The sequence below is a fragment of the Atractosteus spatula genome, chromosome 5 (assembly GCF_055471065.1).
Source record: "Atractosteus spatula isolate fAtrSpa1 chromosome 5, fAtrSpa1.hap1, whole genome shotgun sequence".
NCBI classification, from domain to species: Eukaryota; Metazoa; Chordata; class Actinopteri; order Semionotiformes; family Lepisosteidae; genus Atractosteus; species Atractosteus spatula.
Window position 1 is genome coordinate 28,071,924 of NC_142710.1, and position 25,341 is coordinate 28,097,264.

Here is a 25,341-nt window from a genome sequence, read left to right on the forward strand (position 1 = left end):
CAGGGCTGCTGTCAGAGGGCAGGCATTCAATCGCCCTCTAATTATCTTTGTGTTTCCGTCCCCCTGCCTTTGGGACAGATGTGTAAATTGTTGTGCTAATGCTGAAATAGACTGTGGAGTCTTTTAGGCCAAGATTGATAAACTCTGCAACCCTGAGTGCATTGCTGTCATTTACTTCTTTAGAGTAATGTTGCCAGCCTGCAACTAAAAAAAGGAAACGCGGGGGTCAGCTCATTGTAGGAAACCATCTGTCTGTCAGAGTGCCTATCTGTCCAGCCTGCCACGAGATACTCTACTATTTCTTTTCATCAAACAAGCCTATCTGTGTGCATTTGTGTAGACCTATTTATCTGTTTCTAGGTCTTGTAGTCAATCTCCATATCAATATAAATGCTTTAATACACCCTACACCTCATCACACTTAATGTCTGTCTGTATGATACATTTGTCTGACTCTGGCTCTGCTCCAGGGAACACTCTATTTCGATGCTGGGAAATGAAGCTGCTCTTTTGCATTATCCCTTAGTTAGAGTCAGCTAGCATTGTGGCCAAAGTTTGCCGTCAGTCTATCATCTTATTGTTTGAGAAAATAAGTGCCCTTCATTCCATAACAAAACTCCATAGAAAAATGAAAATATGTTTGACTTCTGCCCAGATTTACAGAGGTCAATCCAGGTCTATCCTGAGCCTGTCAAAACAGTCCTTCTGGAAAAAATGAAGGCTGCTGCACTTTGTGATCTTGAGTCACATAGTGAGCATTCAACATTGTAAGGCTGTCTGACCCTCTACTTTTAGAGTATCTGTTAATTACATTTCTAAAAGGGTTATGTGTGTGACTGCCTCTTTAAGAAACTGGAAGAGCAGGTCAAGACTCTAGCCCATCTGTTTATTAGCAGGTAAGAAGCTTGAATTGCAGGCGCCAGACTGGGATCTTATCTCTGACTGTCAACCAGAGCCACACACCCACACCACTGGGGCTGTCTTGCAGAGCACAGCACTGACTACCTATGTACCTGCATGTCAGCGCCTCCTCTCCCTCAGCTCAGACTCTATTCAAGCAAAGTCAAACACACACACACCTATAACAGAGAGCAGCAGAAGGGAGTAACCCTGAATCACTGTCATATTCTCACTAAAAAACAATTTCTCTGAATAGCAGCTGAAAACTTCACTGTCTATGGACACAGAGACTTGGGTAAGGGTCTTTCTGTGTGTTATTCTGCATTTTCCCATATTCTCATAAAGTAAGTCAACAAAAACACATTCGCAAGAAAAAAAAAGTCTGGCAAATTCCATTTCTGATGTAGCTCAGCGTAGGACAGGATCAGAAAAATTTGCCTACAGGTATTCTACAAACTTACATCTGATCAGCTTTAATTGATCTCTTATGCAAACCTGCTGTTACAATGTGTGCTCAATTTCCCTAAACAAACACATAAAACAACATCTACAAGTTACACACAATAGCCTGGGCGTGTGATATCAATTTGCATATCAAATCAAAGTAAATCAGCAGTAAAATAAGACTTGCTTCACTGCTTATCAGTGAACATATCTGCTAGAAAAACAAATCAACTGCAAAAAATATTTCTAGGGAAAGTGTTATTTTCATATTAATGATAAGCAACAAAAGTGAGTTGAGCCCAAACTCCAAGGACACTCACTGCTGATTAAGTTGTGTGTGACAGTGTTCGTAGCAAACTTTGGGTCTTTTGGATGACAAAAGTGTGCAGTAAAGCGTCTGGCTCTTTGAGATTATTCTGTTTCTGTGTGAACCAATGCTTAAAAGAATTTAAACATTCTAAATCAATGCTGAAGAAAATGAAGTACTATTGAAAAGAAGGATTAACAGGGCATTTCTGTTCACCTTTTTTGTAGAAATATGGCAGCTACTTCAAATCGTTAGAATGAAAGCTTGGATTTCAAAACTACACACTGTGACATTTCAATCAACTCAGCTATGGCCAGAAAATTGACAAACACACATTAAAAATGTTCTGTACTGTAGATCTTGAAAACAGAAAAAGATTTGGCTTTCTACTACACAGAATGCTGTAAGAAGGATAGCAGCACAGTCCTACATCTTGAATGTCAGAAGTGTTAGGTTTTATCCAAAGTAGAGCTGTTAATTACATTGCATGACAGATTTGTTTAATATTTCAGCTACCCTCCATCCTTCCCAACGGTTGGCAATTGTGATTCAAACACTTGTCAGCTTGAGCATCTGTACCATAATTGTAATTAACCTCAGCTGCCCTCCAGGATTTAATGAAATTCTGGGTATTGTACAAAAGCTGAGGAGCTTGCACAGAAACCGACCTGGAGATGAGCAATGAAACCAGGAGAGACGAAACACGAACAGAAAGAATCCCTGCTCTGTCTATGTTTCCATTTCTGACCCTGTAGTTCTGGATAGGGGTGGAGCGGTGGCTCTGTGGCTAAGGATCCGAGCCTGTGGCTGAAAGGCTGCCAGTTCAAATCCTGCAGCCAGCAGAGGAATCCTACTCTGTTGGGCCCCTGAGCAAGGCCCTTCACTTTAACTGCTCCAGGGGCACCGTATAAATGGCTGACCCAAAGCTTCTCTCACCCCGTCTGTGTGTCTCATGGAGAGCAAGTTGGGGTATATGAAAAAGAAATTGTATATGGCCAATAAAGTGATCTTTTTAAGAGTGGGCGCTGACCGGGAACACTGCAGGAGACCAGTGAGGTGGAGGAGGCAGGGTGAGCTAGGGGTGAGCAGGCAGATCTGAATGAACACGAGTGGCCTGACTGACGATGACCCACGCTGCCTGCGCACAGAAGGGCTGGCACTCTCAGACGCATGCTCCCGAGAGATATCCCGCTCAGAACACATTGGCCCCAGCGCTGCTGGATTACGAAGATGGGGACCCATTAATGAACAGTACACTGTGCTCCCACAGTCTCAAGTCCTTCCATTCACAGTCCCGCAGTGAAATTTGTTGCATTGATTAATAAAATACAGATACAGGTAAATCCCCTAAATCAGTATCTGCAGGGGGTGGGTTATAGCAAGTTTCCTAGTGGGGTTGCTTTACAGCCAAGCAGATCCACACAGCCACCGATACGGGCACATTATGTAACTTTAGCAACACTCCAAATGTAGTAAACAGATCTGGAGCTATTACTGTAAATGCCATGCACAGTTTTCTTTATTGCACAGAAACTCTGTTGACTTTTCAAAATACATTGAGTTACATTGCTTACAGGAGACTGTGTTCATTTTTTACTAGCTGGGAGAGGCTGTGGCAGTGCAAAATGCACTCAGCCAAAGCACATTGGAAGAGAGTGGACAAGAGATGCATGCTAACACCAGGATGAGGTGCCATAGAGAGACAACGTGCGAAAAGAGAGACTGAGCGCTCCCACAGCCCTCCAGCTTAAGCAGAGCCCACCAACATTCAGGTTCTCTGACCTTCTGGCACTGATGTTACTGTCCGCTGACCAGAGAAATCTACTTCTTTACACTCTAACAGACAACACTGCTGTTTAAGGAATACAAAATTTGAAAATTTTCATTTGAAGACATTACCTATAATACTTCAAAATGTCCCATCAACAGCTTCTGTGACAGAAAGTAAGCCTGGTTGCTAACTTGTCGTTCATCTACAGAGCCAATCTCCCAACAGCAATCCTCTTGTCTTGTATTGTCTAAGGGGACTTACAAGTGGTCCCAAGACTTTGTTTCTAAACCTTTAATCAAGAGAAAATCTAGGATTATGGTTCATTAAATCAAGTGCACTTCAAAGGAAAAAAGCAAAAGGCGTCCTAGGTGTTTGCCCTGCTCAGTCACGGGATGAGGACTGTGCAGAATGGGACCCTGCGACAGCAGAGCCATCGTTCGGGTCCTCTTCAAGGAGGTGGTGTTAAACAGTGTCTCTGCGGAGGTCCTCCTCATTCCCTCACAGCTGCTGTGTTATGTTAAGAAGCCCATTCCGCAGTTCTGGTGGTCACAGCAAGGCAGCAACAACCCCGAGGCAGATGGAGCTAATAAGCGTTTAACTTGGAAAAATGCGATTTTCCACGCTTTTTTTTTTCAAAGAAGTAATTCCTAAGCTCCGCTGGAGGGCTGAAGAAACACAGAGAAATGAGAGAGAAATGGAGAGGGACATGGGAGCAAAAGAGAGAGAGAGAGGCTGCTGGAAAAAAAAGGGAGAGCGAGCAAAAGCAAAAAAAAGATGATGAGAGAAAGAGAAGCCGAAAGAAACAGAGGTTGCTGCATGAGGAAAACAGAAAGGGTCCGGTGTAGACAGCTCCAGGACAACTCAGATATTACCTTAATCGCTCCGCCAGTTAACTGAATACAACTTTAAAGACAGAGCCTCCTTATTAAGACAACAAATAATGAACTTCCTTCAAATCTGGTAGAGATAAAACAAACTACATTCATCAGCTTAGTGGTACTCTCACGGCAAGGATATGAGGACTAGTGTTGTGCATTGCGTCAAACAGACTTATTTTTCAAAAACAGTTCCGTCGTATTTCAGAACATCTTGCCTCGCTGTGCCTAGAGCACTGTGCATGTAACACTGTCGAGATAAACTGCAAGACAATTTAAAGTGTCTTTGATTCCAAATCCCTAATTATGTTTGCACAAATGTAAGATTGCACTGTGTTGGAGAAAGTGAAAATAAAACACCTAGTTAAAAATAAAACCCTACAAAATGCCTGGTTTTCAGATGAGAAAAAGAGTTTGCTGGATGTCTGTTGGGTTCTTGCTGATAAGGAGTGGGATTACTGATTTATGTAACCCTGCATGAAACTTCTGACTGAAAAAAAAAACTGCAATTGCTGGGAACGAAGCAGCACCTCAACATCAGAGGTATTTCAAGAAGATTGAGATCAAATTCAAGCCTGGGCAAACACCTGGTAGATGTTGTTAAATGTAGACAAGTTCAGGGTTTTGCATGCAGGTAGCAAAAACAAACTATAAATGACAATCACTATGACAGAAGGAGCTGCTTATGAAAATAACTTAAGAGTTTATGTTGACATAATTTACATCTTCTGTGGGGGATTTCAAATATGCAAATAAATGTAAGAATAGATAATAAAAAGCACACCATTCAAATCACGTGGTGATAAAATTGTACAATGCACTAATAAGGCCTCAGTTACAATTTTGTGTGCAGTTTTGGTCACCGTCTTATAGAAAAGATATTGCTGCTCTGGAAACAGCCCGTGTGAAGAGCAGCCAGAAGAGCAACCTGAAAAAACGTTTTTAAAATACTCAGAGTTATTGTCCGATCTGACTTCTTCAGAATGAACAGTGAAACACAAGCTAGAGGGCACAAAAGGAAACTATCTGGAAGTGCATTTAAAACAGCAAGCAGGAGGCACATCTTTACCTAAAGGGTTGTGAGAGCATAGAACAAGCTGATCGGCCATGTGGTTGAAGCTAATACCCTGGCTTCTTTCAAGTAATGGCTGGATTAGATTCTTGGACCAATTAGCTACTAACTATCAAACGAGCTAGATGGATTCATTCATAACTATTCTTATTTTCCTACTTACTCAGCCCTTTTCAAAAACAAATGACAGATCAACCACAAGAATAGCTAGTATGTAAGATATCGTACTAGAAAAGAGTGGCTAATGCACATGGCTGTCTTTAGTGAATTGCATTTTATCAGTATTTAAAAACAACTGTCTGTCTGAGGACATCAGTATTTTGTAGTGCGTACGAACAGGTTACAAACAACACACATCACTTGTAAGCACAAACAGAAGAGCACTCACAAACACACACCCACATACCCAAGGATATCCCTGCCAACCTCCCCCACACTGTTAGAGAGAAGCTTCTTTTCAAAGCTTAGGCTCTCCATTCAGAACAAGCACAAAAGAACCCCATAGAGATATTATTCCAAACTCTGTGTATTACTCCCCATCTGGCTCCTGGGATCCCCACTCTATTAAGAAGAATGGAAAGAGGAAGATGAAGTAAAGTGGCTTGTAGCTTGTGTCTCCCAGCTGTTGTAGTGAATGTGGAGGGTCTCTCTCACATGTTCTGTGGTTTTGTCTTTCAAACCGTTTGTTTTAGTAATGGTTTCTTACTAATACTGCACTGACCACTGAGAGTTTCTGTTCTCCATTTTTGTGCCAGTGCTATAAGCACAAAGCTGTGAATCTGGAGTACTCAGTACAAAGTTTTTTTTTAATCACCCTTATATGTGCATGTAATCAATGTTCCCTTCATTTAAATGTCACTGGGTGGCATGCACACATTTTCAGCACACACTAGATGCCATTCATTTGTATACTGCAGTAAAGGTCATAAGATCTTTTAAGTGATTTACTTTCTTATTTTAGTAAATAACTATTTACTTAAATCGAAATAAGCCACCCTCTAGGACAGACAACACAAAGGCCTTTTTTTCTTCCTCTATGGCGAGGAACTTTCAGACATGTAGTTCTTCATCAATACTGATACATAAAGCCAATCTTTTCTGTGCAAGACTTTGTCTTATTCTTATATGCCTGAATTACAGATTGGATATTGCAACTCTGTGTCAGATATGGGGGTTCTGGGACTCAGAGTCTTGTTAGGGCTACAGCTGCTAATAGGGGCAGAGCCTTCCAACTTAAGCAGAGACTCAGCTCTAAGTTAAGCAGGACCCATAAGCTGACTGGGGTGTGTTCAGGCTGCAACAGCACGAAAATGAACACCATAAACATCTTTAAAATATTAAAGACAGTCACTTTAAACCAATGAATAATACAGTACAGTGAAAACACACAAATAATCCTCCTTGTTCCCGCTTAGTCCCACCTCAGCTGTAAAACTAATGCACTGCTGTGGTCAGCGCTGATGATCTGGAGGCTGTTCAAATGCTCCCCGTCTCTCTCTGACAACTGAGCCCAGTCTGTCTACCTCACTGACTCACTGCAAGGCAAGGGCAGGCAGACACACCTCATTTGAAGGGTCAGTCCAAGGGAGAAGAGTTTGCTCGTTTCGAACTTTCACTGGTGCTTTAGTCCAGCTCTCGATGCCCTCTCTTGAATCTCTTCAAACACAACACCTCGGAGATGGATGCACAGCAAAGACTGATCTTGAACATGTTCTCAATAGGCTGTCAGAACAGTGTCTCGGCAGCGCCGTTAATTAATGTGCACGTCAACACAGAAATTTGCTCTCCTCACCAAACTTGCACAAAGTGTGCGTTCAGCAGAAATGAAAATAAAAATGTCAGAAAACACTGCTATAACTGGCCGTTCAGGTTTTACTGAACACCACAGTTTTCTTCTGTTACACCAGCTGCCAGCCTATAAGAGGAACTGCTGTTTCAGTGACAGAAGGAGTCAAAAGAGTCCTGACAACAATGTCCTTCCCTCATTTCCTTAATGTAAGTAAATATTTTTAAAAATGTTTTTCCGAATATTTTCTACGGGTTTCAAAGCAGCCCCTTTAATAAACATAAGCTGCTTTTCTCTGCCTCTTATACAATGCCCACAGGCCATCTAGACAGATCCGACTGGGTGAACAACATGAAAGTTTTGCAAAAGCGAAACCAGTAACTATAAAAGAGAAGATGACAAATACAGGCTCTTGTGGCTATATGCTTTCGGTTTAGTTTTCATTAAAATAATTACAAATCAACAATAATAAGAATGGAAAGAGATTTTCTTTTTCTGCAGCAGAAAATGTAATCCATTAAAATCTAAGTCAGCCCTCCCATGTCTATCTGATTATGACAGTGAAAGACATAAACAGCTTACTGATTCTCCCATTTCCCCCAGTGTTTCAGGTCTTTCATGCAGGGGTTCCCTAAGAATCTCTAGATAAGAATATATCCAAACCCCCTCTCTGAGCTGGCTGAGATTTGGAGCTAAAAAATGCTGAAAGAAAAGGGATTTTGGACACTGAAGTCTGAGAGAGTCAGAAGCAGAGCTCTGAAAATTACCAGTCTGCTCAGAAGTGCTGTTACCCTCGCTGTAGATTCCTGAGCTGTGCTTTCCATTAGTCAGCTACAGAAGTCCATATGGTGCCAAATGGGATTTTCAATCGCTTCAATTTAAGCTGTTTTGGGTGAATTGTTATGCAAAAATAACCCAACAGAAATAAAACAAAAGATATTATTATACATTTTCTCACAACATCATGCTCTAAAGGGCAGCTCAGTCCAACAACATGATAACTTCTACAACTTTTCTGCATTAATACAGACACTAATTATCTTTATGTCCAACACTAGTTTACATTTGCATTATCATACTTTTTTGTGATACTTAACAAAATTGAATGGTTATAGCTGATCAGTGCTGAATGACTGACAATAATAAAATAAACAGAGATACCAATGTCAGCAACGAGACCCCAGTGGCACTACAATTGAACAGCACTAGGGCAAACATGGTTTGTTTCTATCCCAGAACCTGCAGTTCTGGTTAGGAGTTTCGATACCTTTGTTGTTTCTCCTCGGTGGAAGTCACAAAAAATGTCCAGATTAACAAATGCTGAGCAAGAATTTCCCTTTATTTTAAAAAAATATTAATTTACCATGTCTTTATTGTAAAGAAGCAGTACCTTATTTCTCATTTCAGAAACTCGTTTAGATATTGGATTTTAAAATCTAGTGGAGCCATCTTGTAAATCCAGCTTCTCATTTATCAAACTGTCATTTGGACTGTCAGCGGTGAGAAGAACTCTTTGATCATTTCAGACATGTAGCCTACAATTAAGTGTTAAAGGATTTTAAGTAATACAATTATAAACTGAGGAATATACAGTATGTATATAGAGAAAGAGTAAGATCATTGTTAAGGTAAAAAACAATATGCATTAACTTTGGCCTGTGTGAAAGCTGTAAACAGATTATAGACTATGTTGATGAAAGATTTACAGGCAGGCACATTCAGATTACACGTGTTATTTCCAATAAGAAAGCATAACCAGAAAGTTATTGAGCCTGGCACGAACCTTTCAGAATACCAATTTAGGAGTCCATGTAAGAGTTTTAAGAAGGTTTGTGTATAACAATAGGATGGTTTCTAGTTTGTATTATGAATACAAACTGTAAGAGGTTTTTATATCTCTACACCTTAGGAGCATTCATCTGTGTGGCTAAAGCTTTCTGGTGCACAGTGCCACGCTCCTCTCAGATCGTCAATTACAGTCTGATAGCCGGTAATAAAGAGACCCCTTCGTTTTGTTGAAGTTGTGTTGGAATTTAGTGATGTCTTTTGATATTAACGATAAGCAGCATGGAAATTATGGTTGGGAATAAATAGAGCAAGACCCGTCCAACAAAAATGTAAGGCACTTCAAAAACTGGAACACTAATATACCATTAACTTCAAACTCGGAATTGTACTAAATATTGTGTAAAGGGGACTAAAAGTAATGCAAGAAGACCTTCCCCAAAGGACGTAAACTAATGCGACTAAAGTGACCATGCTCTTCACGCGTCAGCTCTCGACTGCTCAAAACAAGAAAGGCTTTTTCTTTTCTTTCGTGAGACTCCTTTTCAAAGAGGCCAGGCACAGCTCGAAACTTTAATTACTCCCCGCACACCAGGGGGCTTCGCAAAGAAACGCCCGAGCACAGAGCTCTGAGAGCAGTTTGCGCCTCTGGTACAGGACCCCGCACTGTCCGGCTCTCTCAGCACAGCCCAGACGTCAACCACAAGGTCCAAAATCAGGAACGGGGCAGAAAACACGATAACATCTGTACTAAATACAAAATGATTTCCCTTTCTTTTCATATTTAAGAGGAGGGATGCAGAGGAGAAAGAACTCTCAGTCGCAATTCAATGACCAATTTCTTTTACTTGAACTCTGAATACAGAAAATTGTCAGACGATAGCAATATTACACAGCTCTGTATAATTTACAAGACAGACTAGTCACTGAGCCTAACAAGTGTTACAAATCCATTAAGGTAATGGTTTTCACCAGAGGAAGAAAGACAACAGAAGCCCCAAAGCTGCAAATTACAATCCCATTTTCTTTGAAGGTCATCGTTAAAACGTCGTAAACCAGCTGAATACATGAAAGAAGAGATACATTTTTAAAGCCCTGAATATTTATACTAAGGTATACAAACACAAAACGCTTTTGTTTAAGCAGTAGGTAGCGTTGAGGGCATTATTTCGCTGATGGTTTAACTTCATGTCACGCTTGTCATATTATTTATTAGATCTCTCCTTAAGTAAGGCAGATGGGTTTCAATAGGGCTTTTAACGACATTTTGGGAAACAAAACTTTCTCCCACAGCAGCGACACAAAAGTATCTCACTTTAGTTACAATGTAACTAGGCTACAGTTAAGTGTATAAGGTGCGTCTACCTTGTCAACGAACTTGACTTCCCCGCTTAGCGGACTCGAATGTCTTTAATACCCTTTAGAAATCAAATATTAAATTCGAAAGAGAACGAAAGAGGAGAACATGGCAAAGTTGTAATTGCTTAATAGACTACTTCAGATGCATAAATCTGTAAACAGCAGTATTCAATTTTTTAAGTAATGTGTGTCTTCAGAAATTATATGCTCTCTGCATCACTGGAACCAAATCGTGACATGGGGAGGCTGGGCCTCTGCTCTGATTTCCTTTATTATTATTCCGTATAGAAGTCATTTTATCTTTCCAAAAACGATTATTTCAGCTGTTAATTTTTAATATTGGCAACTTTGTTTACATAATAACTAAATAAAAGTAATAACATGGTAGACAGCATGTCGTTCTTATCTATTTGTATGCAGTTATATTCTGCAATTATACAGTACTTCGACCTGCAGTAATAAAAGTTTATTTCAAATGCAAATGTAAAGGCTTTTCTACTGTCAAGTGTCATGGATGGTGTTACATGAATTTCATTTACTTCGTTTAATTAATGAAGTAGCGGCATCACAAGTCTTGCTCCAACGAAGATGTTAAAGCAGAGATTACTAAGTTCTCGAGAAAACGAAACGACAAAAAAAACAGCAGTAACTCGCAGGCTCTCTCCATCATTCGGGAGAGTTTTACGTTTAAACTGCTGATTTATTCGACTGAACCGAGAGCAACAGTTTTAAAAAGTTCAATTTCAGGTTGATGATAATGTGTGTTACATTTCTGTTGTTAGACGTATTGCAACTTAAGCAAAAAGGTGGTTTCTGTAGGGTAAAAAGTGAAAAACAAGTGCCTTAAGTCTTAGAACAAGGAATGAACAACTGGTGACTTATTCTTAAGAACCGCAATATTTACACGCTAATTCAGAGGCATTAATTAGGATGGTTATTCATCCTACCTGCTTCAGAGACGGAGGAGACGCACATCAGAAGAACCAAGACAGGACCGACAGCCCAGGAACGCTTTAACCGTGATACGTGCATCGCTCCCCGGCTACGCCACTGTGCAATGTCCCGGGGTGTTCTTGCAAGCGGTTCCCCCTTTCACCTCCACTGTTAGCTTACAATTTAAAACTGTAGACTTTGAAGAAAACAGACTTTTCAAATTCTAAATAATATGAGACTGGCCTTTTCTTTTTCTATTATCCTTATGAACGAAGTCAGATTAGCACAAACAACCCCGAAATGAATCCTTGACTTTTCTTCCAAACAAAACATAGGCATAAGTAATGGCTTGCTTTATAATTTCCCCGTTAAACAAGCAGTGGTCAAAAACGGTAGCTAAAAAGAAGCATGGATAAAATCAAAACTTTCATTACTGTTCGGAGTAAGAAAGATTCTTCTCTCCATGAAAAAAACAAGTTTTGTCAGAGTGACACTTCCATGAAGCTCATGCTTTTAAAAGTCTGGGGGGGAATAAGAACCCGGCTTTCCCTCTCAGTGTTAAAGTTGTCTGAGACGTGTCCACTATAGTGTGCGTCTGTCCGCTCCACCTTGCGAACTGCTATCTTCTCGCCTTCATCCTCTAGCTCTCAGCTCCGCACAACAATACCAAGGTGTAAACACGGGCGCAGGGAAAAGCCTGAGCTCTCTCAGCGAGCGAGCTGAACTCGTCTCCAGACACCGAGCCCTGACAGCCAATCAGAGCGCTCCCAGCCCGAGCAGGAAAGTACAGGGAGCAGGGAGCGAGCGAGTGGAAAACTCGGCGACGGAGCCTCCCGACTGCAGGGAGCTGGAGTTGCGCACTTGATGATGATGAGCATGTGGGGAGAAGGAACGCTCTTCTGGCGATGGAACAGCGCCGGGGGAGAGGATGGGGGATCTTCTTGTGTTCCAATACTAATACGTTCATTTCATTACTGCTGCTGCTGCAAGAGCTACTAGTACACGTCCCTAATGTAAATTTCAAGTGTATGTTGGAACTTCAGAAGCATCCATTGCTTCTGCTACTGGTGTTTCTACCTGCTGTTGATTGTAGACCTGCAGCTCCTGCAACAAGTGCTATTGCAACGGCTAAGCCTTGTTGTTCTATTCCTTCTTTCACGTTACATTATAACTGCTGTTACTCTATAAGTAATCCTGCGCTCATGCTTCTGCTGGCAGTGGTTATATCGGTTAATGGTTATAGCACGGATGTCACTGTATTGTCATTACACATTTGTTTAGCATTAGGTAACCGAAAAGAAGTCTTGACTGTAAAGACAAATGACAAAACAATGTTTTAACACGATTTTCTTAATCAAACTGAACCCTGCTTCCATGGGTACTGTGGATGATATTCTTTCCCTCGCAGATGAAATACTATTAATTGTTAGTTGAAATAATTGCTCTCAGACCAAACACTTTGAGCAGTTTTTTATATGTACGTGATATTATTAATATGTGCATGTGAGTCGTTTAGGTGTCAGTCAACTAGGTGGAGTAGGATACAGTTTGGCATCTCAAGGGTTAAACGTTTCTCGGTCCTCGCTTGGTATTTTTTATATTCATTCTATGACTGTTAATACTTCTACTACATACAGTCTACTCCGTCTAATACCTTTACAACTGCGACCGAGAAAAAACAGTGACTTCCGGAAAGCAGAATTAAATAAACTGTATTAAGCAGCAAAGAACAGACAAATCCTAAAGAGCGAGTTAAAGACCAAAATCGTGATTATGTTGAGACGGCAATGGTAAAAATATCAAGTCTCGAGTTCTAATAATGCGGTCTATTGTGTTTAATTAACACCCTTCTTTTCGAAAGTGTTAAAAGATCCTTCAATTTATCACTTAATTCAATTAAACTTTCGCTCAGTCTAGCTAGGCACCAAAACGTCATTATCAAATCTAACTTTAAACATTAAGTCCCACGGCAAAACTATGCGAAGTACTTTTTAAGATTTTCACCGAGGCAGTTGATATCTTTTCCTCATAAATAATTCTCAAAGATATATTTTAAAAGTACACAGTTTAATTCCCTGCTCAGTAAACATGTGGTTTGTATACATTCCGAGGTTCAGGAGCCTACATTATTCTATATCATATGCTAGATATGGAAGCTTTGGGCTATAATGAAACACATATTGGTGAAGAATACAGCAGTGTGATACTGAGGTCAACAAAAGACCGGTAGATTGGTAATAGCGTCAAGAACAGCCACATCGCTGTTTTGCTTCTTCTGTGCACTAGAGGGCGACAGGACATACTTTACAGGTTCCTGGAATTTCCCATGGGCCTGCTCTGCTGATACCCATCGGGTTATAACACACATAAAAGGTAAAAATCACACCCAACCATATTCTAACCACTTTCTGCAGCACAGAGTTCTGGGGGAGCAGCTAGCTATTTTGGCTAGCAGCGGGCACAAGGCAGGATACACCCTGGACGGGATGCTAGGCCATCACAGGGTGCACACAGATACCAAACACACATACCTACAGTACTCTCACCAGGGCAACTTTACAGAAGCCATCTAACCTATCATTATGTCTTTGAACTGTGAGGTAAAAACAGAGCACCCAGAGGAAACCTATGCCAATGCAAGGAGAACATACAAATTCCACGCAGATAGCAACCCAGGAACTGAACCGAGCAACCCAGCATTGCAAGGCATGTAGCACCAGTGGCACAGTGGCACCACTGCATTACTCTGTCACTCCAAATTACACATAAGTAATTATTTATTTATTTCAAGAAATTAATACGCAACACACCCCTACCTCTCTGTTGTGGACGTTACTTAAATAGCTCTTGTCTCCAAATTACACTATCAGCTCAAGTATTGTCCAGTTGATTGACAACCAGCACAGATTAAAACTTTGGAGCATTAGCTCTGCATTTTACCTCAGAAAGTTCCCTGGCACATACTGTAGAAATCTCTCATTGTTTCCCACTGCAAGCACCAGTGCTTTACATAAAACTGTGGCTCTTCGTTGATAAAATGGAGAAGAAAACACAGAGGTCACAAATGAGTTAATTTACACGCAGAATAAAATTATAAAAGTAGGCAGGGAAAATGATCGTACTAAGCTAAAATAACCATTCTGTCCTTTTTTTATTCTCTTGTAAACTGTTGTAAGTGAAGACAGCCACATCCTTATCAAAGCTGTTGTAATTTCTTCATATAGACACAGGTCTGTCTGTAGCATTGCACTGACACCCCCAGCCTGTGTCTCTGGTCTGCTTTTCAGTACTCAGGCGCTGGTGCTGTGGGAGTTCTCATCATGCTCCCCTGAGTCAGTTCTCAATAATTCATTCACCGCAGGTTTGTAATCGTGATCAATAATTCATGCCTTTTAATGTTGTACAAGTGCAATGTGACAGCCTGGTTCTGTCTGGCAGAAGTTCGCTTAAGTCAAGAAGGTGGGAGGTGGAATCCTGACTGACTGACTGTGATACTGGGGAGTCCTTATCTCCGTGCAACATAATTCACCTCCTCCTGTTCCCTGTGCTCCCGTATGGCCCCCACCTATCTGGGATCCAGGGCATGTAGCCCTTCAGCTGTTGTCCAACTAAACTGATCCTCGAGCTGGGATGGACTATTCTCCAGTGTAATTACAGTATAAAACCCAGCTGTTTTGAATATATCGATTATAATACTTTTGTATACATTTTAGTTTTATATATTGTACATTTGAATTTTTAATTTCAGTGCAGTAAATTTGAACTCTCCTCTATAATTGTCTAAATTAGTTAAGTAATAAACTGTTAGTCTTGACACACTGGCAGTTAAAATATCATAACGGACCCCTGTATAAAGAGTGGTTAGGTACTTATTACCTCAGCAATAAAAGACTTCAAATACATATGTAAAAGGCGTTGACTAGCACTGAGTAAGCTGGGTTTCAGTAGTGAAGTAGTAATACATTCCTATTCTGAAGTGTTGCCTTAGGTTGTAGAAAGGTCTGCCTCTCACATTTCAGCAGGTGGAAAGCTGTCACTCCCTTTTATTTACTGAAGTACTTTCAGTCCTGTTGGCCAACTATGCATTCATTGATTTCCAGGAGGTCTAATAAACCAGTTCAGGCCTGAGAAAGGACAGTCAGAAGCAGCAGGCTGACAGAGATGACAGAGATGAGGCTATCTAAACCAGGATCCCGTTGGATAGGCTCACTCATAAAAGCCACTGAGGATACAGCAGCTATGCAGCATTGCTTGGCTTTCAAAGAATTCTTGTGTTTTTAGGCAAAAAGGTATTCATTTATGTACAAGGTATGCACACATACCTACAAGAAAGGTAGGGTTTAAGGTACATTTATGACCGAGTGGGAGTTTTACATACAGTGTCCCTCGCTGTCCTGACTCCTTAGCAAGAGTGTCTCCAGAGCAACTGAACAGGGAGAAGTTATGTCTAGTGAGACATGCGAATTGGAAGTTACAGAAGAGAATATACACTAGAAGTGGAAAAATATACAATTTTTAACGCTTTTTCACAATCAATAAACAGCTCATGTAAGTGACTGATGATGTTGGGTGAAAAGGAGTTTTAAGACATCCTGGGGCCTTAAAAGCTGAGACAAGAGGCCTGAGCTTGGAGGGAGGATGCTGGGATATGGCACACCATTGGATGTAGGGAAGGGAGTGTGGAGATGTGGTGGGGGTACAATAGAGCAGGCCACAGACTGTGTGGAAAACTATGAAAGAATGGCAGGAGACAATTGAAGGAAAGAAGAACACCAACTCAAAACCAGTATCTACAAGATTATTAAGATTTTGGTGGCTTCAATACTCTAAAGGGATGTAGTACTTTTGTGTTGCATTCCGAGAGGTTTTTGGTGATTAAAGATTTAGTAAGGATACACTCAAGTCTCCTAAAATATTTATCAGAGACCCCTCAGGTCTCCTTGTGCTAGGGTCGGGTATCAATGAAGGCATCCATCCCCCACACCCCCACCGCACTGACACAGATACCGCTGATGACGGCAGTCATCATTCTTTTTGCATATGTCTGTACCACACAGCACGCATATACTCTCCCTGCAAACATTTCTCGTACACTGCACACACACAGCTCGTCCTAGTTGCTTTGCTTGTGCTCTAAGTCTGCAGGGAGGCCAAACTTATTAGCAAAGAAAAGTCATTACCGAGTCTGGCACATTAAAAAAGATGGTTTTCCGTTACAGAAATCCAACTTCAAAAGCTGTAATCACACAGAAATATGATTACTTTTACAATATCATTTTGACAATTAGCATATTTCCTGGAGCACAGATACTTTTCTTAAAACTTATTTTTTTTTTCCATTTGAAAGCTTTGCTGCCGTTCCCACTGCATTCCTTAAACGTGTCACGGTTTGCACGCGTGAGATGAAAATTTCAACAGAGAAGTCAATTTTTTGCATAATATCATTTTTTTAATTTGAGAAAATTCCATGATATATAACAAGGATGGAGCAACATGCTCAACCCCTCAATGTGGTTCCCTTTTATAAACACCAACTTGATCTTATACAGCAGCCAAGAGGCTCAAATATCTGAATGGCACAGACTGGGTACTCAGCCTTCCAGCTTGTCTCTGTCATTGTCTTGTTTATTATTATTATTGTTGTTGTCATTATTATGGCTCCTATTATTGTTATTAATTGCTTATGACAGACTAGACTTATGCTGAAGATCATAGTTGCAGCTCCAATTCACTCAGGCTGTTTCTCCATGCATATCATGAACAAGTATTGCAATCTGTTACTTACTGTAGCCATTAGCTCCCTTCATTTCCCCTGAGTCTCAAATGCAGACTTCCTGTGCTGTCATTTTCTGAATCTGAATCACATGAAAATCCTACACTTTTACTCAGCTTCGCCACCTCCAGTGTCTCTTACACTTTACCCCTCAAGTCTAGCAAAACACTCTTAAAGAACATATAGCTGTCCCCTTAAAGTGTCCTTTACATGCCATGTCAAAGTAATTCTTTTTACCTCAGCTAATTCAGTTTTGAGGCGAATACTTATGCAATCCACATATTGGATTTTTCTTTTTCTTTTCTTTGCTGTTTTTGTAGATATTTGCTGTTTGTGCCTTCTCCCATAAAAATGATCTTTTTGAAATTAGGTTTTGATTAAAAATGTGTTTACATAGTTGCAATTCAACACAATGGGACATTTTTTGAAGGGGGTGAATATTTTTTGCATGGTACTGTATGTCCACAAGCAAAGTTGGATGTACTGTATGAATAAAACATGGTCAAGGAGTCACAAGTCATGATATCTTTGTTTTGTGAGTGTTGTATTGTACAGTAATACAAGCTAGTAAATAACAAGGAGGCCCTGACTGTCTACTCTTTCACACAATGACAGACCAATGAAAAACACATTAAAGAGTCATCATTAAATGTTTTCACATATGCAGATAAAGTAAACCCACAGTAATACAATCTCATTAGTGAATTGAAGTGTAACATAATTAACAGCATTATAAGCTTGATCATAATATTTCCACATCTTAGTGAACGCTTTAAAACAGCTTGGTTAAGAACAGCTATAGCATACTGAAACTACATTGAACGGGATATTGTCAGATTTTGTATTTGTGCTAAAGACATAATTGTATACAAAAGATTTAGAAACAATGTTCTTAGTGCAATAAGTCTATTTTCAGATTAAATTGCCATTATCAGTCTCTTACTGCCATCAGTCTAGCTCTGCATTTTTTCCATTTGTAAACCCCTGTCAGGTTTTCAAGGTCATAAATCACCATTGCAGTTCCACTTGGTTTAGGGCAGTTTCTTAAATGCATGTAGCTTGCAGGTCAATCATAATTTAAATGAAACTCACTTGTTGCCTGGCCTACAAAAGTTGATCTATCGAGGCAGGAAAGTCTCTCGCCTTCCTGGATTCTAAATTCTCATCATGATCTGGAATTCCAGAGCTCAAGAGCCTCTCTGAGCCTGCATCTCAGGGCCTCCGACTGCTTGCCTTGGGCTATGTGGGAATGGCAGCTGTTTTAATGAAATTAAAATAAGAAAGTCGGAAAGTGTGAGTATCCATGTGGAAACCAGGCCAAAACTTTTAAGAGATCTGCATAACAAAGACTCCCTTACATTGGTGCTCTGAGCCTCTGTCGACACAGCACAATTATATATAAATAACTACCTGTCAAAATACCTGTAAGAGCTCCAGCCCTTTACACTTCACTGGACTCCACTAGGGGGAATTAAAACTCTTAAAAATTCAAACTTAAAAGGCTGTTTGAAACATTAAGCACTATTATATTGTGACCTGCTTGCTGTCACTCATAGCGGCAGTGGTCTGTGGTGAAGCTCAGCCAGACTAGACATGTTCTGTGTAGACTTCTGAGTGCCACAACATCAGTAAAAGGTGATCACATTTATTACTGGTCTGTGTGGAAAGCTGGGATTGTGTACACTTTTGGCTTATAGTAATATAAGAAAATCCCAGTGCCTGAGTTTCACCATGTTACTATGAAGCCCTCTTTTAAAATGCTGACATGACCTCATAGTCCTGGGAGACATATCTGCCTGGATGCGATTAGGTCAGTTCTGATGAAGTCTGCGCCCAAGAATGTGTTCACTTGGAACGGGTAAATCACTATCAGTAGCGTTTCTCAGGCTATAGGAGGCATTCTTTCTATCTGAGGGATGTTTAGTCATGTCAACTCTTCAGATGTTAAAGATACATGCAAAGCATAGTAATCTTTTGGAACGTATGCTTTTTTCACTCCATGGTCAAATTTACATCTTAATCAGAATACCCACAAATGCCTGGGGCAAAAATCCATTGATTAAGCTGCAGAACTGATTTCACAGAAGGCCTGGAAGTGAGCAGTAAGGGGGTGAAGAGATATGATGTCCCATCTCATGGATGAGTGATATCGTCAGAGTTTGATTGATGGTCACCACGCTGCACTCTCTGTTCTGGGATTTCAGACTACAACGCAAAGTTTCCCACAGAAATTCACTTAAATCCAGTCCTTTTCTTGCAATCAAAACCCTGTCATAGCTTGTCTGTCAGACACTGTTCTTTATTTTGGATTTTCCTCTAACCTTTTCTCAATACAATTCAGAATGCCTGTAAGTACAGGAACTACAGCTGGATTTCATTTCTATTCTTGCCCTGTGGTGGTCTTCATACCTCCGTTCTCTGATAAGGTTTTTGAATTTTAAGTAGAAATAGACCCTCAGAATAGGAGGATCTAACAGTATCTAATGTTTTTCACCTTTTTCATCTAGACCTCATGATACACCAGATGAAAAAGGGACTCCAACTGTAATTTTCAAAAGCCCCATTCCAGCAGGCATAATAGGCATAACCAATGAATCATCAATTTCTAGAGACCTGACAAAATCAGTGATAGGTTAAGGAGGCAATTTATTAATTTAGAGAATATTTGAAATTAAAATTTAAACTTCCTTCAGTTCTCAAGAACCTTTTCCCTTAATTAGACAAACTTAATTGGCCAACAACTTACAAGTGGACTTTATTTTTAAAAATAGAGGAATTGGGTGACCTTTAACACTAACCTGATTGTTGCTATCCATATCCAGGACAGGAATATGTTTTATGTTGATAACTTACTTTTTTAAATTCTACCATAGATTAATTGGATGTTAGTTAAAAATCCCTAAACCTGACCATAGCCTGACCCATGTCTGGGGTGTGTTAGGTTTTTAGAAACTGTTCATAACGACATTAATAATATGTTAAAATATTGTTAACAGACAGTTATAACAGGGATATAAAATGAAAGTGTGAGCAAGCCCTATTAATATAGCAATGTCAGATATTTTTACACAGCTATTGTTATAGAGTAAAGTGAGCTGTAACATAAAGCTTTCCATCAATGATTTAAAACACATTACAGGAGCTGCTTGTAATCCAACTCAGCACAGTTCATCAGAGGCTCCATACATTTAGACTGCATACGTAGGTAATGTGAGCTTTTCTCCCAGGAGCCATAGATGTGTCCCATGAGTGATGGGATTTCTTCTTCTTCTGACCCCAGTCCTCCATCACCTGAAAGCAGGTGTATTTGCATATCACAGCCCTGTTGTGGAAGAGGTATTGGGGATCACATTTCAAAACGTTCTGGAAAGAGAGTGTCTCCAGGTAGGCTTTGAGCACAAAAAGAAAGCATTAGTAGCTCAGCAGGTACAGCTCTGTACTAGCAGCACAAAAGAACAGAATCCAGTCTCCTCCAGTTTCAATTCAATAACCCACCAGTCAGAGTGGCAGGTGATGGCTGGGTCTTCAACTTTTCATTGTATTGACTACAGCTATCCAATAAAAAAACAATATAATAAAAGTCTTTCAAAATGCAACAAAGGAGTATTGGAGCCAATAACACTTGTTGCAGTTTTAATCTATGTCTTTATACACTCACTGGACAAAATAGGAACAGCCAGGCCAATGAACAGACTCCTTGAGTGACAGGAAATGTAAAGTCAGTCAGAGGACCCAAAATAATCCCTAGATCTCTCTCCTTTTGAAAAGTTTTGGAACACACAGTTCCACACACCATTACAAACTTAGCTGAAAGTGATTAAGGCAGAAGAAAGGGACTGGGGAGGGAATAATTTAGAGCCTTGCGGAAAACTGGGAGACATCCACATCCCGTTCAAGCTCTTCTTGCTGTTTGGAGGGTAATCATATTGTTAGATGGATGATATCCAAACCTTATGGCCAATGGGTATATATAGAGATTGATAAATGAATAGAAAAGCTTCAGACATGAATAGAAAAGCTCTACCAATAGCAGTACAGACAATCATTTAAATACCTACCACCTCTGCCTCTTTTTTTGTCACTGAACTTAAATGGAGCTGGAAAAACAAGAATTGGATGTTTTATTATACTGTTTTTAGGTGACTGCAAAGTCGAGTTGAGAATGGGATTGTATAGAACTTATTATTAGAGAAACTGCAGCAGGGAGCAGAGAATAGAGCTATTTCACGCTCCTCAATAATGTGATATTCCCAGTGACCTGACTGTTTTTAGTGGTGATGAAATTAATTTGATTTAAAAAATGTAAAGATTGAAAGATACATTCTCTATGACAGTTACATGTAAGGGTATGATAATTGAGAAGCTATGAATAGCAGTCAGTTCTCCAATTTGCAGCCAAGATAATTGAATATTATTTTTAACCAATAATTAAATTGACCCATCTGAAAATCTAATTATTAGTTACAGGACAAGGGAGCTACATAGACCTGAATGACAGTCTTATCTTTGAGTTTGTAGATTATCAAAGTATTTTGGGTTAGTAATTCTTTCACAACTCTTAGAAAATAACTGACTTTTCAGTATATAATTGTAGGGTATCATTGCTGAGCATACTGAATATTTAAAGGAAGTCTATTTAGCTGTGTTCTGCTACTGTGAATGTAAGTATTTTTCTGTGAAAATTCTTCTAATTTCCTGTAGTTTTTATTTCCAGTAAAATGTACAGTATATATATATATTTTAATTGGAACATTGGAAAAAAAAACAATTTTTGAAAAGGAATTGTAGAGTGTGTTTAATTTTTAAAATTGCAATAAGATTGCTAACCAAAAACTGTTTTTTAAATTCTAACTATGTGTCTCTTTTGTAATGAATAGATCTTATCTTGTATAGTTTATGTTCAAGGGTGGATCATGTGATGTGGACTATTGAATTTAGGTTTGGAATAATTCTGACTGATCTTTCTGGGTTATTTCCAGAACAGCCTTATGCATATTGCATTGAGGTGAGCTGGATATATTGCAATATAGTATGCATATTCTAATGAGTTTCTTACTGGATATATCAGCTAGTATCTCTGTACCTCTTCTTGCTCTCTGTATACTTATCTTTCTTTGCTACCTTCTCTCTCTGTATGCATGTAGGCTTTCTCTGTCCTTTTCCCCTTTGTCTCTTTCTCTCACTGCACTCCTTCTCTTTCTCTCTGGGTGACTGCTCTATGTTCAGAGGGTTCAATAATCAAAACATGGATTGGGAATAGAACACAAGTGGGGAATTCTCTCCGTATCCTTTCTCTTTCTCTCTGGGTGACTGCTCTATGTTCAGAAGGTTGAACAGTCCAAGCATGGATTGGGAATATAATGTAGGTAGGGAATCCCTCTCTCTGAACACTTTCTCTTCCTTTCTCTCCCTATGTATACTCTCACTCTCCTTGTGTGCCTTGCTTTCTCTCTATGGTCCCGACTGTGCTGGCTTGCAGTGCCTCAGTCACCTTGGTCATGGCTGTGTGGTGATGAATGGGATGTCAGTGGTCCACACCGCCCCAGTGGACACAATGATAAAACTCAATTTCATTGTCAGTCAAGCTAACAGACATTTAAAAAAGTAGAGCTTTTGCTTCTTAGTTAATTAGAAGTGAGATACATTACAGGGAAACAAGGTAGGAGAAAGGGATTCAAGTGAAACTGTCTCAAAAAACAAGGAAAAAGGGAGACTGAGCTTCACCTCTACATGTGAGGCTAATAAGAGAAAACACAATAGAAATGTATAATTGTATCTGTATAATCAATACAAAACAAATTTTACATCAGAGAAAGCATAGCTTTTTTAACTTAAGCATTTATAAAAAAAGAACTTTTTGTGCCCATTCAAAAGCACACTCCAGAATAAAACCAAAATATGTTACCAATTCTTTGACCCTTGGTCATTTTTCTCATTAAAGAGAAGAAGGATTTTTTTTTGGGAAAGAGCTTGTTTTATTTCAAGAAAACATTTTCTTGAAAAAAAGTCCTGGGACACATGTCTTTCCCATAACGATGGAAATGATTTAACCCCCAAAGTGTTGGGCACAAGCTGTTTGGGCAGAGATTGTAACCTTGAAGTATGGACTAGTGTCTGCTTCTGGGACAGTAATGTTTCAGTTCAGTGTGCTGTGCCTGGGGGCTCTCGACCTTTCTAAGATGAAATGTCAGAGCACAGCAAAGAAGAGCTGGGCCATAAACACGCAGTGGAGAAAGGTCAGCTTTAACCCTTCCCTCACCACAGCTTGACTCACCTGCCAGCCTGCAAGCCACCTTTCCATTTTCACCGTGACTTTAGCGCTTTAGTTTTCAGACGTGGAACTCCAGCATATTTTTCTACTTCTCCCCTAGCTACATTTTTCTTGAGGTTTTTTTTTACCAGTAGGCTGATGTACATTCAGTGTAACAAGTCCCCTTTTGGCTGAAAACGAGGATAAACTCAAGTTATCAAAAAGGAAGCACATTGAACTGTGAAAATACCTCCTAGTCAGAGTAGGACAGTGCTGCAAGGTTGAGATGTTACCCCAGAAATCAGTGATATATTCCATTGGAAAAAGTTTTCTTGTGCAACGAATGCTCAGAAATTCTAATTTTCTTTTTCCCGTAATTCATCTTTTTGAGTTGTCCTTTGATCATACTAAGGGGTTTTAAGAAATTAAAATTGAACAGGAGAAAAGGAATTAAAGAGGTAAATGGGAAGTAAAGAACGAGTTGCCAAAACCAAATCATTACTACTGTGCTCTGTCCTGTCCTTTAGACATAGTTGGATTTCCAGGCCTCCATTCACAGACAGTAAACACCTTCTTTTGACTTCAGACTCCCTCAAAGTCCACAGTTTTCGATTTTTTGTACTAAATTAGTGTGGAGACAACCTGAGTGAATTCAAGATTTATGACTAGGATTTTAACAAAAGATTTCCAGCAGTGCTCATGTATAAAACTAACACTTGAACTCACATTACTGTGGTGCTTATAAGTACGTGTGACCAAGACTCCTGAGATTTTAAAACCTTTGGGGAGGCTTGCCTTGAGGTGCTATTATATTTGGGCTAAGCTGGTACTGTTTCACGATCAATAACCCCTCTACATCAGTCAAAGGACTCATGTGGATCACGCTTTCACCAAGTCCTTACTTCTTTCTTAAAACAATTAGAATTCCCTCTGCTCTGGTGTTTTCCTTTTTTCTCAGCGAAGACACATATAAAGCAGGTAATTTAAGAACATAGCACACATATTGACTATAACTATGAGGCTAGCACTGTTTTGTTTAGTGGGTGTAATGTGATACCATAAAATACCCCCCCAATATCTGGTGTGTTCTGTCAGTGTCTCGCATTATAACTGCATGCTCACACTTCTCATTTGAAGAGAAGAAATAGACACTGTATTGATGATACCAGACATCATACACAATTTGCCACCTTCCAGCGAGTTGCAAAGAAGCTGACCTTTAGTACTGGACATTAAAGCTGATGCAAAATGGCAACGAGGAGTAATCCAGCGCACATAAATGCTGCAAGTGAAGAAATTATGAAAGCTAAGTCTGCATGGGATTGAAGACCTCGTATTATAGTGGCCAGTCTTGGACAATCAATCATGCGGTATTTGGCTACATGTGGGGAGGAAACAAACTACACAGCAAGGAGCTTCAGTGCCAGGGAAAGGAGCTGGAGTGGCTGAGGGCACCCACTGTGCTGCGGTCAGAGAGAGGAGGGGGCAGCCCCTCTGTCAGCGGAGATGGATGAGACCGAGGCAGAGTGAAATGAAACGTCTGGCGCGGCTGTGAGCGGGGCCTCACCTGGGACAGGTGCTTACTGTGATGTATGTGTGTGTGAACAGTGCCAGGTGGAGAGCGACAACAGCTCTCTGTGCATTTCTTTCCTTCTCCCCCTCCCACTCGCTCTCTCACTTTCTCTTTCCCCTCCAACAGAAATACATAACTCTCTCTTGCTTTTATTTTAGTCGCTTTCCTTCTTGTGGACTTAAATTCTTTTCTCAACTCTGTCTTTATACATCTTCCAGCGTCCCATCTCAGACCTTCGGCTTCCATTTATCATTTATCAGGAAGGCAGCACCCACAATAATGTCATCCATCAAATGTCCTTCCCTGTGGCCTCTTGTATATATTTATAAGGTACAGCCTCATACTGTATATAGCCTTGTGCAGCTGAGAAATGTTTGCATTTGCAACATTAGGATAGTTAAGTTTTTGAAGAATAGCCTTCAGTTTGGAATTCCAAAATAAAATGGCCAGTATAGCACATTCAGCCATTCCTTCATCATCTTTCTCACTTGTCTGTGCCACCCCGCTAATAGG

At 40.0% G+C, this 25,341-nt stretch overlaps 1 protein-coding gene across 1 annotated transcript in view; it reads right to left on the reverse strand.

The window, feature by feature from the left end:
* unc5b (unc-5 netrin receptor B) overlaps positions 1-11,801 on the reverse strand; it is a 59,146-nt gene extending 47,345 nt beyond the window's left edge. The window contains exon 1 of the mRNA XM_088917394.1: positions 11,247-11,801. Within this exon, the coding sequence (XP_088773520.1) occupies positions 11,247-11,331 (85 nt within the window). The 5' untranslated portion in view covers positions 11,332-11,801. The remainder of the gene's footprint in view (positions 1-11,246) is intronic.
* Between the last annotated feature and the right edge of the window lie 13,540 nt (positions 11,802-25,341).